Genomic DNA, 17,948 nt, shown 5'->3' with positions numbered 1-17,948 from the left:
AATCGGAAGGACTGAGCTAAACCTCATGTTGCCCTTCATCCTTAGGTCCACAAGTCTGGCATGTTGCCTCATATCAGAGGTAAATAGATTCTTGATAAGCTAAGGTTGAAGCAAGAGTAGGTGGAAACATGGAGTACTCCAAACAACTATGATCAAATTGAATGGTAGAACAGGCTCAAGGAGCTGAATAGTCTTCTTCTGCTCCTAACTTGTGTGTTCATATGAGCAAATGTACATTTATTTTCTGAATTGAATTGCATGTATATCTCTATTTGTATATTTATTAACTGATGAACTTCAAGTTAAACACAGGCACTTTATTTTCACAACAGTCATAGACATTGAGTAGTACATAACAATAAGTCTTTTTGACAATGACCAGTTCCATCTGTACAAATCTGACGGGAACCAACAGGAAGTCAAATGACCTTTTCAAATTGTAAGTATAGAATATTACCTTAGCACTCTGAGCGAACATGAAACAAAGTCTTACAGAAACAATGACCAGATGTGAGCCATAGCAAGTGCTGTACATGATGCAACTACTTTGTGTATATAAGCTGTGCAAGGAATTACATTATCCATCAATTTACACACCCACAATATTTGGAAATGGTGAGAGAAAGTGATGGTTTAAGTTTGTAACCAAAACAAACTGCACTTCAACAATCACACAGTAGTTTATTTATTATTTCTTACGTGTGATCATTTTGAGTATTAAGATAAAGATACAGAGGAACAGTGTCCGTTGTATTTTTAACACTAATCCCTAAATCTGAAATGAAAGCAATATCAATCAGTAAACAAGACAACTATGTACATGGTATAGCAGATAAGGCGAACAAGATTCCAGAATAATTGTTAATGTTTCAAACGTTCCTTGTAGTATAAAAACATTCATGTTATTCCTGTCTTGTCACTCAAGGCCTTTGTAGCTTAAAGCACCAATGGTACCCATGAGTTAATTATTCTTATCCATTAGAACAGTGAATTAAGGTTATCACATGGTTCTCTGATTCCAAGTAGATCTCATTATTATAGATTTCATTGAAAAGCAGTATTTCATTTTATTTAAACAAACATTGATATATCTTCAAAAACAATAGCCATCCAAAATCGAACCTAGTTAAGAAACTAATATTATTCATAAATAAAGGTAGTGTTTGAATTAGTTCCTACATGAAAGACTTTGGGAAGTTTAGGGCATTACATGAGGATATTAGTGCAGATACTATTTGTACTATTAATGCTGCAATCATAGATAGAGTCCAATACTGTATAAATTTGTAATAGGCTTTCTTTAGAAATCCAAATCAACATTAGTAGCTATTGATAGTGTCATTTTATCATATACTGATAGATAACATAGACAAATATCATAAAATGATTTATTTGTTCACACTGATAATGGTTTATATTATTGCAACAGTTTTTATTCCAGAACTTCAAATAAAATAGTTAACTTGGTAAATATTTGCAAATTTTTTAAAGACAATTTTGGTGAGTACTTCACTTAAAGCAGGTTGGTAGCTATTGCTTTACTCCCCTCTCCAATCTATGCATAAAAATATTCAGCCACATGTGATGCCTTGGCTCGGTAGTTTAGTCACCAATTATAGATACACAATAGATATACCTAAATGGCCTGTCCATGCCATGGACTGTGACACGGGAATTGATGAAATGAAGGTTGAATCTTGTCCCCTTTATGAGTAACCCCTTTATGGAGGGGTCAGCTTTTGCTTAATACAATCATGCTCCAACCCCTTGTCCAAGTGGGTATATGTGCACACAGGGAAGGAGTATTGGGGGTCTATTTTACCATTACCCAGAGTCAACAAGGCTTTTTTTTAATAGAGTTTACAAAACACGGATTGAAACCCACAAGCTCAGGTTGTTCCTTTTAAAATTGATAACCTCTTATGAAGTGCATTGGGCCATTTTCAATGATGGTGCTGAATAAATGAAAATTGTTGATCTTTCCCAAGCCTACAACCATGGTGAATTACGACAAGGTGAGGTCAGCCAATCTGCCAGATGCCAGGAATTGAATTAGAAACATTCCAAGATCAATCAAAGGACTCCAGTCATGGCTACATCAACTCAGATGCTAGAATGCAATGTTATAAAAATGCATACACAGATGACCCTTTATGGCTTCAGACCAATTCCAGAGAAAGCCAGTTAAAAAGTGCAATTGGTTCATAAGATATAGAGGCAGAATTAGCCCATTCAACCCATTGAGTCTGCTCTGCCATTCAATTATTGATGATATGCTTCTTACACCAATTTTCTTGCCTTCTCCCCATAACCCTTCAACTCATTACCAATGAAAAATCTGTCTAACTCCTCCTTAGCACTGTCCCAGCATTCACCACACTTTGGGGTGGTGAATTCCACAGATTCACAACCCTTTGTGAGAAATAGTTTCTCCTCAACTTTGCTTTCCCTTATTCGAAGACTATGTCCTCTTGTCTTAGAATACCCCACAAAATGAAACATCCACTCCATGTATATTTTATCCATCCTTTTTCTCATCTTGAATACCTCAATTTGATCTCCCTTCATTCTTCTAAATTTCAGAGACTATAGGCTTAAACTGTTCAATCACTCTTCACACGACAAACCTATCATCTCTACTGAACCTCCTGTGAACTACTTCCAATGCCTTCCAATATCTTTCCTCAAATAAGGGAACGAAAACTGTGCACTATACTCCAGGTGCAGTCTCGCCAATGCCCTGTGTGGTTGCAACAATGCTTCCAAATCTTTATATTCAATTCCTTTAGCTATAAAAGCCAACATTCTATTCATTTTCTTTATTATCTGCTGTACCTGCATGTTAGTTTTCTGTGATGCATGAATGAGGATACCCAGATCCCTCTGCTCCAGAGCACCCTGAAGGCAGGTTCATCAAATCAGAGGAACTAGCCCAGGATTGGGTCATTCACCTCTTTAGGCCTACTCCACCATTCAATATGATCCTCTATCGCAATGCCATATTCCTGATTTCTCCCCAAAACCCTTGATGCTTTTCAAATTTAAAAATGTGATTTGTTGGTTTCTTGAATATGTTCAGTGTCTTGGCCTCCATAGCCATCTGTGGTGGAGGATTCCACAGGTTCACCAACCTTTGAGTAAAGAAATCTTTCCTTGCCTCAGTTCTTAATGGTTAGTACTGCTGCCTCATAGCTCCAGGGACCCGGGTTCACTTCCTGCCTCGGGCGATGGTCTATGTGGAGTTTGTACATTCTCCCCGTGTCTGCATGGGTTTCCGCTGGGTACTCCGGTTTCCTCCCAAACCCAACAAATGTGCAGATCAGGGGAATTGGCCATGCTAATTTGTCCATAGTGTTAGGTGCATTAGTCAGGGGTAAATATAGGGGAATGAGTCTGGGTGGGTTACTCTCCGGAGGGTCAGTGTGGACTTATTGGGCCAAATGGCCTGTTTACACACTGTAAGTAATCTAATCTAATATCTTGAGTTGACCTTCAACCAGGGGAAAACAACATTCCTGCTTCAAGTTCCTGATACTACAGATCTGGTCAGAGTGATCAGCCTTGGAAGGGGGCGTCATAATGTTTCCATTTTTCACAAAGACTTAAGGGCACATTTAGATTAGATTCCCTACAGTGTGGAAACAGGTCCTTCAGCCCAATAAGTCCACACTGACCTTCTGAAGAGCAAACCACCCAGGCCCATTCCCCTACATTCACCCCTGACTAATGCACCTAACACTACAGGCAATTTAGCATGGCCAATTCACCTAACCTGCACTTCTTTGGACTGTGGGAGGAAACCAGAGCACCCAGAGGAAACCCACGCAGACATGGGGAGAAGGTGTACACAAACAGTTATCCGAGGCAGGAATTGAACCCGGGCCCCTGGTGCTGTGAGACAGCAGTGCTAACCACTGAACCACCATGCCACCTAGATACCTGCCTATTGGGGATAGACCCCTGTACAGAATGGGTTTGGGTGTGGGGTTATTTTGGGTGAGGAGGTGACACGGGGTCATCCACTACTGGGTAAATCATTCTAATTCTAAAATTTTCTCCCAGTCCCACAGTGGCAGCTTGAAAATGGAACCAGGGAGATTTTGTCCATCATTTTCATTGCTCTAAATGTAGCTAACTGCCAGGGAATTAGTTTCAACTCAAATTCTCAAAGCATGGACATCTCCATTATCCATGAACTTCTCTTGACACAATTTGAGGGATTTTTCAGGATAAATTATTGGGAGGTAGCAATATTTTCATTAATTCACTTAAATGATTCCTGTTTAGATTCAAGCTCTACCAGTGAATTGCTGCTAAATACTACAGCACTAATAATCCTGCCTATATAATCAGTGACCTGATTTCAGATCTGAAGATGGGTTGGCACTGCATTTGATCAATGAGTAAGCGGATGTAAAAATATTCATCAGATCATTCAATGCAGAATTGTAGTTGACAATGAGTTAAAATACCGTCAACATTCATTCTGTTTCTGTTTAATCAGACTAATATGACAGTAAAAGAAAATTCAGTCCACTGTTCCAGATAGACTGTGTCAGTATGTCTCATTGTTTCTGTATCTTCATTTGCACTATTTAAGACCTGAACAAAGATAGCAAAATAACCACTTTGGAATTTGTTTCCTTAGGGGTTAACATTACCGAATTTTAATTTATGCAGAAATACATATACAAAATGAACTTCTTTCTATTTTAAATGTGATGTGACACCTCCAGAAGAAATTGTAATAATGCCTATTTAATACTAAAATCAGAACGGAGTTGCTATATGAACTTTGAAACTGCATTGTCCTGAATTGGTTAATTCCTCAGTACACTGTTGACAATGTCACATCATTATTTGAGCAATGATGTTAATAAAATACCACAGTTCATGAAATGGAATTCAATTATAAAAGAAAATTGTGTCACTTACTTGTGTATCTGTTATTAAAATCAAATGAGCTGATTAGTTTTAAATGCTGGATCTGTACTTAATTACTGTTGTGCAACAAAAAGATGCTTTGCATAACATTCTAGTTGGCTGAGAGCTAAGCCAAGCAGCTACAATTGCAATTATGTTCCTACTTTTCAGGCAGGCTGCTTTTCTTGATTATGGAGAAGTTTTCAAACCAGGGTCACCTTGCGCTAGTTAAATCTGCTTCCCCAGCTGGTTGTAAAAAGAATGAATTTCTATTTTACAGCAATAGAAGAAGCAGAACCTGAGATCACGTAAATATTGAATGGAATTGTTGCAACTTCCAGACGCTAACTTTCCCAATTGGAAGAGGATCTGTATTTTTGCTTTGTCTTGTGGAATCTTGCATCAACCCTGAATATTGCACAATAGTACAATTTGACAGCAGGTTGCTCAAGAACTGTCTGAATTTATCACGCATTTGATTTTAAGTTTGGAACGTTGACCACGATATATGAAACCAAAAGTGCCTTCAAGGGAAGCTCAGTCCAAATTAGGTTTATGGCTGATCTGACAAGCCATTTATTATCATGATTGCTTTTTTTGCTATCACAATTATTCATGAAACACTGACCGTGCCCAGGAATATGCAAAATTTTAATTTAAATTTGTTACTTAAATTTGTTAAGTCTTTGAAGACTTAAATTTGTTCATTTAAGTCTTCATTTGCAATTTCTTAGTGCCATTGCAACCATTTGTTAGATATTGCAAATATTTTCAAGAAACTACTGTCTCAATTTTCTTTCAGGTCTGTAGGATCATAAGATCCCAACAATGTGGAAACAGGCCCTTCAGCCCAATAAGTCCACACTGACCCTCCCAAGAGTAACCCAGCCAGACCTATTCCTCTGCCCTGTTGTCCTATATTTATCCCTGATTAATGCACCTAACTTACACATCCATGAACACTATGCACAATTTAGCATGGCCAGTTCACCTAACCTGCACATCTTTGGATTGTGGGAGGAAACCAGAGAACCTGCAGGCACGAAGAATGTGCAAACTCGATACAAACAGTCACCCAAGACTGAAATCAAACTCGGGCCCCTGACACTTATGAGGTAGTAGTGCTAACCACTAAGCCACTGTGTAGGGTTAACAAATATGTCGGAAAATCAAACAGCCTGTATTCATGCCTAGCCTCACATAGGTATGGGAGACACCTGTCAAGGCAAGTCAGAGACATAGGAACAACAAAAAAATCAGAGTGGGCTGGAAGTGGTTCGGAAACTGTTTCATATCTTCTTTTCAAAACTAGAGTAAAGATAAAGGTAATGACTATGCTTAGTTCTTTTGTATTATTAAATAAGTTTATTATGGACAAAAATCATCTCTTATTGTATAACTGACTGTGTGTGTATGTCTCTCTCTATATACTCCAGGGGTGTACCACCCTCCATCCTGCATATGACTATATTCTGTGCATATATTTCTCTGTTATATTTCTCTCTCCCTCTATCTATCTGGTGTATGTGTGTGTCTCTCTATTTTGGTGTGTTAGGGTTAGAGTTGCCATCTAGTATGTACCAATATCTGGTATGTGTGTGTATCTCTCTCTCTCTCTATGTGTGTGTTGTATGTTGATGTCCTGTACATTTGGCATCGGTCCATGCCAACCAAAATGTCTGTCCATGCTAACCCCACTTCCCTGCACTTGGCCCACATCCTGCTAATGCTTTCCTATCCATGTATTTGTCCAAATGTCTTTTAAATGTTGTTAATGTATCTGCCTCAACCACTTCCACTGGCAGCTCATTTCATATGCGTACCACCCTATGTGTTAAAAAGTTGCCCTTCAGGTTCCCTTTTATTCTATTGCATCTAACCTTAAACTTCATCCTTGATTCCCCAACTCTGGAAAAAAGACTGAGTGCATTCACCCTATCCATTCCTCTCATAATCTTATGCACCTCTATAAGGCCCCCCCTCAGTCTCCTATGCTTGAAAGAAAAATGTCCTAACTTGTCCAACCTCTCCATATAACTCAGACCACTGAATCCAGACACCATCCTTGTAAATTTCTTCTGCCCTCTGATAACAAGTAACCAAAACTGAACACAATACTCCAAGTGCGGCCTCACCAACATCCTGTACAACTGCTACAAACTTCCAAGCTTCTATACTCAGTGCCATGACTGATGAAGGCCAATGTGCCAAAAGCCTTCTTCACTGCCCTGTCTACCTACACTTTCAGAGAACTGTGAACCTGAACACATGGTGTGTATGTCTCTGTCTTTTTGCAGTATTTAACCATTTTCTTCTGTTTCTTTTCTTTGCATCTATATGATTCTGAGATTTTCATAGAATCCTTAATGTGTAGAAGCAGGCAATTCAGCCCATCGAGTTCACACCAACCCTCTGAAGACCATCCAACCCAGATAAACTCTATCCCTATAACCCACCGTTCCAATGGCTAAACCACCTAGCCGACACATCCCTACACAAACCGGAGCTCCCAGAAGAGAGACATGGGGAGAATGTGCAAACTCCATAGAGTTACCCTAGGGTGGAATTGATCCCAGGTCCCTGGCGCTGTGAGGTATCAGTGCTTCTCTACGTCTGTTATTTCAGATTATTTCTGATTTTTTACCAATATGCGCATTTGCCTGCTCACTGTGTATATTTATAATATATTATGTGTCATACACTAATGTGTCATGAACTATGTGTAAATAAGTGTCATAAACTATATTTTTGTTTTGGAAGATGGTTCTGTTATGAAGGACTAACATTATTATTGTCACTGGTCACTGAGGCTTAGCTAAAGTGTGACATACCTCATGATCAATGTTCTCCAAGATCTAGGGTTGATCTGTTCTGCCAGGTTATCGCTGAGATATTGTAATGACAGAAACCTGGCCCTCTCTTTGTTCTCTAAAGGGATATTTTCAATGAGGATTAATCCAAAATTCCCCAACTCCTGAGAAATGTCCAATGCCACCTGCTGAAATGTATGTGGAGATTGAACGAAATCAGAATTTGGATCATTTAATGATCCCTAGCATTTCTAGTTCAAATCCCTAGCATTTCTAGTTCAACACTGTTTAATGTCCATACTCACACACAAAGGTAAGTGACCTAGACAATGTACTGAACTGAATGTGACAAATCTCAATAAAAATCTCCAGGAGAGGACAAAGAAAATAGACTGCATAGTGTAATTTTTTGAGAGGATACTTAGCAAATTGTTAGCAAGTAAATTTATGAACTCTGCTCTAGATCAATGCTGTCAGATCATTTTGGTAAATAATCAACGCATCAGAAAGCATTCAGTGTAAAAATAAGACTGAACATGAACATTGTTAATGCAGATAACAAGGTATAAATCAGTATGGTGGCCAATGGTTTTAACTGACTTTTAATATTAATTCAATGTGCTATGTTGTTGCACTAAGTGAAGAAGGCTACAAGATTCTGGGCTCAGTTCTGGACTACATTACCTGATGAAAGCAGTTACAATTAGCATATTGGAGGGCTGGGGGGAGAAAAGAGTATCAGGTAACATGCCTACTCATAGTTTCTCCGCAGTCCCTCATGTCAGGCAAGTATAATATTGGGCTCGACTGCATTGTTCCAACAATTGGATCGGACACCACCACCCATTTTCTAAACTGATATGGGAATAATGGCCAATTAAGAGAGGGACTGGAGGAATGTCAGCACTTAACCAAACATGGAACAGAAAGTCAGCAAGAAAAATAATGTGTAGGATAGGATACTCACAGATAAGGAATTTATACTATTAATTATGGAAGATCTTGGGCTGACATGATAAGTTTACACAGGTCACAATCTTTGGCTTGGCATAATCAATATTAGTGACTGAGAGCATAACTAATGAAGCCTTAAATTCTGACCTTGGTTAGTTTCATGGACTGGGAATGATCATGATGGATTAATCAGTGATAAAGTGTGAACTTGACAGTAACAAGCTACTGCAAGTACTATATTGGGTACTTGCTGTTTCTCATCTTCTCTTCAGCAGTTACAAGAATAGGTTTTGAAACAGGGTGACAGGTAGTTAATGATGTCTCACAAATCCCAGGAGGGGAACAAAAATCCTTACATTTCTCTTCTTTTGACTCGATGAAGTTGAATTCCTTTGTTGGTTTCTGACAAGATTCTTTGTAGGAAAGAAGTCTGGGTATGGATGACTTTGTGGAACCTTCAGACAAGGAATAGTTAAAGAGAGAAACTAGTGTCCGTCTATATTTGTTCTTTATTTCCTTTGCTGACCTGTACAGGTCTCCAACAAAACAATAACAGATTGGATTAAGGGAAGAATTGGTGAGACCAAGCCACTGAGCAAATGGTCTAAAATGCATGATCCACTCTGAAGATGTGTTGTCGCTCCGTGAAACATCTTCAGTGTTGAAATCTAGCCAGATATCCACCACATAGACAGGTAACCATGAAAGGGCAAACAGAATCACCAAAGCCACCACCATTTTGGCAATCTTTTTGCGAATTTTCAACCTTGAGGCTGGAAGGGATTGACTCCTGGAGTCGCAGTCTTTGAAGTGACTGGATGTGCTCCACAGTTTGCGCCAAGTGAGAAAGCATATCACTAAATTAAACAGCACAGGCAAACCGTAGAGAGCACAGAACAGGAGAAAATTGTAGGCTTGCTTCAACTTGACTTGGGACCAGACCTCGCTGCAGAAAGGAACCCCAAATGTAGGGTCAATCACCTCCAACTTATTTGTAAAAATAAGAGGCAGGCAGATTCCAGACGAAAGCAACCACACCACGAAAATAATCCAAAAGATTTTTCTCCAGGTAAAGAATGATCTGGCATTGAAGGGGTCGTGGACATTATAGTACCTGTGAACACTTATAACAGTGATGCTGAGGACACTGGCTGACACTGACACAGCCTGGGTGAAGGGAGCAGCCCTGCACATGAAGTCACCATAAATCCATGCTTTGTAGATCTGGTAACCCAGGGTGGTGGGCATACACACACAGACCACCATCAGATCACAGACTGCCAGGTTGATGAGCAAACTGCGAGTCGCACTGACCCCAGATATCCTTTTGTTCCGCTTGTTGGTCAGTACTTTGATAGACATTATGTTCCCAACCAAACCAACCGCGAAAGAGATGGTGTACATCACCGTCAGGGCGATAGTGGGAGGCTCCCGGATAGTTAACAGGATGTCGCCCAGGTCCTCATGCATGGAAGTATCCGGGACGTACAGGGAAAGATTGTGTCCTGTGAAATGTCCAACCAAAGGCAAGCTGGAGTAGGGGCAGCCGAGTGAGGAGTTCATTCTCTTCAGCATTGTTGGAGAGGCAAGTCCCGTTCGTCCACAGCAGCAGGATGACGGCGGGCGGTGCGGTGCGGTGCGGTGCGCGGAACTCTCCTACAATACTGGCTGGAGGCAGCTTTGAGCGATCATTTTCAGTGCCTGACGCTTGTGGCTGTGATCCGCTGCTCTCAGGGTACGGAGTTCACAGCTGGTGCTGAAAGGACAGCGACAGTGCCCACTCTGTCGGCTGCAAGGACTGGGAGCCACTGAGCAGACATCTCTCACCGCTGCCTCAGACTTCCACATCTCCAACACTGGGATAGCTCATTGGCTTAACGCTGCTTTCTGACAGAGACAGAGAGAGTGCACCGGAACCGTTTTTCCTGCCTCTATCTCTATTCTGGATCTCCACTTCTCCCTGGGCTTTCATCCAGTTAGTATTTGCCTGTTTATTGCTGCCTGATTGTATATCCCCATCGCCTCTTTGCATGCTATCTTTAATGTCTTACGTGCTCTTCTCTCTCCTGAAGTTTAATCCTCCCCGAGCTCTCTCTGTCTTTTTCCTCTGCGGCTTGATCCTTCCTGGTTCTGAGCTCTCATTCCTGGCATCAGTTCGTTTTCGCGTTTCTCTCCCGTGAGTTTTTTTTTTCTCTGACCCTTTTACCTCGTTGCTTGGCGTCAATCAGTTGTTTCTGCTGTTCCCTCCCTTGCTTTGGCTAGCATTCGTTTCCCCATGTTTGCAATGACCTCGTGTTCACTTTTTTTTATTTCCAGTGCCTTGCTCAAACCATGTGCACACGGAGAGAGACTTCCACCGCCTCAGGGATCTCACCAGACCAAACCCTGCGGCTCAAATCCCTCAGAAACCGCAGACCTCCAGCGGGAATGGTGACAGGAGGAACTTTCCTGCCGGGTTTCCAAGCTGTTGGAGCTGGGAGCTGCAGAGAGCTAACTCGCCTCTTGCTCAGTGTTTTCATATGAACTCCGCACTCCGTGTTCCAGCCTCTGTCACTGATCCTGCAGAGTGCTGAAGCAGCCGAATTCCTGTTTAACAATAAGTTGTGGATGCTACGCAGAGAGAAACTCTCAGCCGCGGGTTCACTAGACTGTGCTTTTGTCTCTCAGCCTTAATCTTCACGTCTTCAACTTCACTTTACAGAGGAGAGGGAGAGAGAGATACCATGAAACTCCGAGCTCCCAGTTCAGCCTCCAATCTAATGCTATTTCAAGACCGCACTGTCAGAGGTGCTCTGTTTCCGAGACAGAACCTGGACAGCTGCTGTCAGCATTGAAGGAAGAGCAGAAAGTAGGGTGGGGAGCTCTGCACTGTCCCAACCAGCATGTATCATAGAATTCTCAGAGTACGGAAGCCGAGCATTCGATCCATCGAGTCCATACTGACCCTCCAAACACCATCCTGCCCAGAATCTACCATGTAACCCTGCATTTCCCATGGCTAACCCAGCTAGCCTGCACACCCCTGGACACTACAGGCAATTTAGCATGGCCAATCCACCCAAGCTGCACAATTGAAACGTGGAGCTTATTCAAGGAATAGCTACTGCAGGCCCTTGATAAATATGTACCTCTCAGGCAGGGAGGATGTGGTTGAACGAGGGAGCAGTGGTTTACGAAAGAAGTTGAATCTCTTGTCAACAGGATAAAGAAGTTGTATGCTAGGATGAGACGTGAAGGCTCAGTTAGGGTGCTTGAGAGTCACAGGATAGCCAGGAAAGACCTAAAGAGAGAAACTAAGAAGAACTAGGAGGGGACATGCAAAGTCGTTGGCAGAAAGGATCAGGGTAGCACAGTGGCTCAGTGGTTAGCATTGCTGCCTCACAGCATTAGGCTCCCAGGTTCAATTCCAGCCTTGGGCGTCTGTCTGTGTGGAGTCTGCACATTCTCCCCGTGTCTGCGTGGGTTTCCTACGGGTGCTCTGGTTTCCTCCCACAGTCACAAAGATGTGCAGGTCAGGTGAATTGGCCATGCTAAATTGCCCCTAGTGTTAGGTGCGTTAGTCAGAGAGAAATGAGTCTGGGTGGGTTACTCTTCGGAGGGTCGGTGTGGACTTATTGGGCTGCAGGTCCTGTTTCCACACTGTAGGGAATCTAAAAGAAAACTCTAAAGCTTTCTATAGGTATATCAGGAATTAAAGAATGACTAGAGTAAGATTAGGGCCAATCAAGGATGGTAGTGGGAAGTTGTGCATGGTGTTCAAGGAGATAGGGGAAATGCTAAATGAATATTTTTTGTCAGCATTCACACTAGAAAAAGACAATTTTGTTGAAGAGAATACTGAGAAACAACTTACTAGACTAGATGGGATTGAGATTCACAAGGAGGAGGTGTTAGCAATTCTGGAAAGTGTGAGAATAGTTAAGTGCCCTGGGCCAGATGGAATTTACCCTAGGATTCTCTGGGAAGCCAGGGAGGAGATTGCCGAGCCTTTGGCTTTGATCTTTTTGTCGTCATTGTCTACAGGAATAGTGCCAGAAGACTGGAGGATAGCAAATGTTGTTCCCTTGTTTACAAAAGGGAGTACAGACAACCCTGGTAGTCATAGAACAGTGAACCTTACTTCAGTGTTGGATAAAGAGTTGGAAAGGGTTATAAGAGGTAGGATTTATAATCATCTCAAAAGAAATAATTTGATTAGGGTTAGTCAACATGGTTTTGTGAAGGGTAGGTCATGCCTCACAAACCTTATTGAGTTCTTTGAGAAGGTGACCAAACAGGTGGATGAGGGGAAAGCTGTTGATGTGGTGTATATGGATTTCAGTAAGGTGTTTAATAGGGTTCCCCATGGCAGGCTCTTGCAGAAAATATAGAGGCATGGGATTGAGTGTGATTTAGTGATTTGGATCAGAAACTGGCTAGCTGAAAGAAGACAGAGGGTGGTGGTTGATGGGAAATGTTCATCCTGGAGTTCAGTTACTAGTGGTGTACTGCAAAAGTCTGTTTTCAGTCCATTACTGTTTGTCATTTTTATAAATGACCTGGATGAGGGCGTAGAAGAATGGGTTAGTAAATTTGCGGATGACACTAAGGTCAGTAGAGTTTTGGATAGTGCAGAAGAATGTTGTAGGTTATAGATGGACATAGACAAGCTGTAGAGCTGGGATAAGAGGTGGCAAATGGAGCTTAATGCGGGAAAGTGTGAGGTGATTCAATTTGGAAGGAGCAACAGGAATGCAGAGTACTGGGCTGAGATTCTTGGGAGTGTAAATGAGCAGAGACATCTCGGTGTCCAGGGATATAGATCCCTGAAAGTTGCCACCCATGTTGATAGGGTTGTTAAGAAGGCAAATGGTGTGTTAGTTTTTGTTAGTAGAGGGACTGAGTTTTGGAACCATGAGGTCATTCTGCAGCTGTACAAAACTCTGGTGCGGCCACACTTAGAGTTTCGCATACAGTTCTGGTCACTGCATTATAGGAAGGATATGGAAGCTTTGGAAAGGGTTCAGAGGAGATTTACTAGGATGTTGCCTGGAAGGCCTTACGACAAAAGTGTATGGGACTTGAGGCTATTTTCATTAGAGAGAAGAAGGTTGAGAGGTGACTTATTTGAGACAAATAAGATAATCAGAGGGTCAGATAGGGTGGACAGTGAGAGCGTTTCTCCTTGAATGGCGATGGCTAACACGAGGGGACATAGCTTTAAATTGAGGGGTGATAGATATAGGACAGAGTCAGAGGTAGTTTCTTTACTCAGAGAGTAGTAAGGTCATGGAGTGCACTGCCTGCAACAGTAGTAGACTATCCAGCGTTAGGTCGTTGGATAGTCATATGGGCGAAAATGGAATAGTGTAGGTTAGGTGGGTTTCAGATTGGTTTCACAGGTCGGCACAACATCAAGGGCCGAAGGGCCTGTACTGTGCTGTAATGTTCTATGTTCTATCTTTAGACTGTAGGAGGAAACAGGAGCACCCGGAGGAAAACCGTGCAGACATGGGGAGAATGTACAAACTCCATGCAGATAGTCGCCAGAGATCCCTGGTGTGGTGAGGCACCAGTGCTAACCACTGAGTCACCATGCCACCATGCATTAACATCACTAAATATTCTTGTCACTGATTGCTTTGCTTTGTTTGGGTGTTTGCTCTGCGCAAATTGGTTGTGTGTTGCCTATAGTACTTCCAAAGTACTGCATAAGTTGTAAATCCCTTCTGGCAGTTATGAAACTATTAACAGTGCTATATGAATGCAAAACTTCCTTTAAACAATGCATTGTTTCGCAAGGTAGAATAATCTTGTTAGTCAAGGACAAAATACTACAAACAGCAGAAATCCGAAATAAAACACCAAAAATGCTGCTCATGGGCATTTAATCTTCTACAGATGCTGCCTGATCTGTATGTTGTATTGTTCAAAATGATCCTAACCAGTCTCCATTCATTTACTATCGTCTGCTAGTGTGACTCTTCTGACAATAGCTATAGACTGATATATGGGTGGCACAGTGGTTAACACCACCAGGGACCTAGGTTTGATTCCAGCCTTGGGCGACTGTCTGTGTGGAGTTTGCATATTCTCCCTGTGTGGGTCTGTGTAGGATGCTCTTCAGAGGGTTGGTATGAACATGTTGGGCCCAATGATCTGCTTCCACACTGTAGGGATTCTATGAAATATTTAACCATTAACTTGTGTTGTTTCTTTCAAACTGTTCCTGTTGTACTTGGTATAACCTAGCCTGCACATCCCCTGGAGACCACAGGGCAATTTAGCATGATCAATCCATCTAACCTGCACCTCTTTGGACTGTGGGAGGAAACCTGAGCACCTGAAGGAAATCTGTGTAGACATTGGGCGAATGTGCAGACTCCACACAGACAGTCACCTGAGGCTGGAATTGAACCCAGGTCCCTAGCACTGTGAAGCAGCAGTACTAACCACCGAGCCACTGTACCTCCCAGTAGGTAGTACAGTTGGAAGATTAAGAGTATACAGTCTGACGAGCCCTTGAGTTATTATAGTGGTACCTGAAACTATAGCTATTTAGTTGATATTTTATATCCCCAGCAATTGTGAAATTTATGAAATCCTTGACTCAGGCTGGCTTTTTAAATGATGCGAAGGAAGCAGAGAGTGAGAGAGAGAGAGCAAATCTTCTAGATCGTGCTGTTACCAATCAATTTTTCTTTCTCACCACTGTCCTTCCATGCAGCCAATGAAATATGGTTAGTTTGTACATTCCTGTCTCTAACTTAGCGAGGAAGGTTATCAAAAATTACTGAAGGATCTTGATCAGATGGGGAAGTGGGCTGATGATTGGCAGCAGCATTTCAATACAGATAAATGTGAGGTGTTGCACTTTGGAAAGTTAAACTAAGGTTGAACTTATACAGTAAATGGCAAGGTGCTGATGAGTGTTGTGGAACAGAGGGACCTAGGAGTACAAGTACATAGTTCTTTGAAAGTGGTGTCACTGGTAGACAGGGTGGTGAAGAAGGCATTTAGCGTGCTGGCCTTCATCGGTCGAGACACTGAGTGTAGGAGTTGGGACGCTATATTACAGTTGTATAAGTTATTGGTGAGGCCACACTTGGAGTATTGTGTGCAGTTTTGATCATTCTGTTGTAAGCAAGACATAGTTTAAATGGAAAAAGTGCAAAGAAGATTTACAAGGATGTTGCCAGGGCGAGTAGGCCAGAGATATAAGGAGAGGTTGGTCAGGATAGGACTTTATTCCTTGGAACGCAGGGGAATGGGTGATCTTATTGCGGTGTATAAAATCATGAGGAGCATCGACAGGATAAATGCATAGTCTTTTTCTCAGGGGTGGGGAATTGAAAGCTAGAAGGCATAGGTTTAAGGTGAGTGGGGAAAGATTTAAGAAGGACGTGAGGGGCAACTTCTTCACCCTGACAATATTACATATCTAGAATGAGCAGCCAGAGAAAGTGGTTGAGGCAGGTACAATAGTAACATTTAAACCATATTTGGATAGGACATGGATGGGCAGGTTTAGAGGGGTATGGGTCAAATGTTGGTCAGTGTTGGCACTATGGTCAGCATGGACCAGTTTGGGCCAAAGGGCCTGTTTCCCTGCTGTATTACTCTATGACTCTAACTACATTCTTCGCATACTGGATATTTGCAGGCAAACCTTTCAATCCAAGATGTGCAATTTATCAGAAAAAGACATTACTGGAAATGGTGGAATGTTTATACTGCTGAGTTTACATCAAACCAGAAATCCATAAGCTTTCATTTTGATTTTGTTTCAGAAGGATCAAGAGTTCCGTTCTGAATGGAGATAACTCTGAGAGGAAGAGTCAAGCTTTTGCCCCGTGAAGCCAATCACTCTCACCAAACTGTTTTCGTTTGTGGAGCTTCTATGCCAGAGAATTGAATAAAAATCTTCAAGTTGTTAGAACTGAGAATCTTTAGGCTAATTGACTCTGAAATGAATGGTTAAAAAGGTTTTTATCTTCAAAGTAAAGGTAAACAGGAGTAAGTTAAGTAATACCTCAGAGTTGGGATAGGGGTGAAATTTCTCTGGAATTGATCATCAGTAGTTTTGGTAAACATGTTGAAATTGTATTTTGCTGTTTGTGTCAAGATCTATATATGTAGCTTTGTTTGTGGTCTTCCTTTGTTTATTCATGCACAGGATATGGACATCCCTGGCCAAGCCAGTGCTTATTACCACAAAGCATGCCAGAAATCACAGCGGACCAGACAGCATCCACTGAGGGAGTTAAAAATCACACAACACCAGGAAATAGTCCAACAGGTTTAATTGAAAGCACTAGCTTTCTGAGCACTGCACCTTCATCAGGTGGTTATGGAGTACACAATTGTAAAACACAGAATTTATAGCAAAAGTTTACAGTATTATGTAACTGAAATTACACATTGAAAAATACCTTGATTGAAGGAACAAGCCCTTCGGCCCTCCAAGCCTGAGCCGATCCAAATGTACTGTCTAAACTTGTCGTCCAATTCCTAAGCATCTGTATCCCTCTGTTCCCCACATACTCATGCATCTGTCCAGACACATCTTAAATGAATCTACCGTGCCTGCCTCTAGCACCTCTGCTGGCAACGCATTTCAGACACCCACCACCCTCTGTGTAAAGTACTTGCCGCATGTATCCCCCTTAAACTTTTCACCTCTCACCTTGAAAGCATGACCTCTCGTTATTGATTCCTTCACCCTGGGAAAAAGCTTATCTCTATCTACCCTGTCTGTACCCTTCATGATTTTATATACCTTAATCAGGTTCCCCCTCAATCTCCTTTATTCTAATGAAAATAAACCTAACCTACTCAACCTCTCTTCATAGCTAGCACCTTCTATACCAGGCAACATCCTTGTAAACCTTCTGCATCCTCTCCAAAGGGTCCACATCCTTTTTGTAATGTGGCGACCAGAACTGAACACAGTATTCTAAATGCGGCCGAATCAATGTCTTGTACAATTTTAACACGTTTGTCAAGTCTCTCATCTGTTAGAGTGACCACGTTAGTTTCACTTCTTTCATATGTAAATCACAAAACTTTTTTTAGAAGTTACATTCTCAGGTAAACTTTAACAATTGATGTCAGCCCAGATAATGTGTTGAAGGTGTTAAGCCCCCTGTGTGCTGTTCTCTGTGCCGTACTGATTCTAATCTAAAAAATAAGCACTGAGGCTGTTGCTGTGATGCCATCATTGTGGGGGATGCTGGTGTAGAGTGCTGAAACATCCATTGTGATGAGGAATATTCCTGATTT

At 41.7% G+C, this 17,948-nt stretch overlaps 1 protein-coding gene across 1 annotated transcript; it reads right to left on the bottom strand.

Annotated features, from left to right (window-relative positions):
* Positions 1 to 296: 296 nt before the first annotated feature.
* Positions 297 to 16,894, bottom strand: LOC122560374 (galanin receptor type 1). The gene has a single exon (XM_087998032.1). The coding sequence runs from the start codon at positions 10,260 to 10,262 to the stop codon at positions 8,922 to 8,924; it is 1,341 nt and encodes a 446-aa protein (XP_087854158.1). The 5' UTR covers positions 10,263 to 16,894; the 3' UTR covers positions 297 to 8,921.
* Between the last annotated feature and the right edge of the window lie 1,054 nt (positions 16,895 to 17,948).

Source organism: Chiloscyllium plagiosum, unplaced genomic scaffold (genome assembly GCF_037043375.1).
Source record: "Chiloscyllium plagiosum isolate Xiang-an unplaced genomic scaffold, Cpla_swu_hap1 HiC_scaffold_20, whole genome shotgun sequence".
Classification (NCBI taxonomy): domain Eukaryota; kingdom Metazoa; phylum Chordata; class Chondrichthyes; order Orectolobiformes; family Hemiscylliidae; genus Chiloscyllium; species Chiloscyllium plagiosum.
This window is presented reverse-complemented; position numbering and strand designations above follow the sequence as displayed.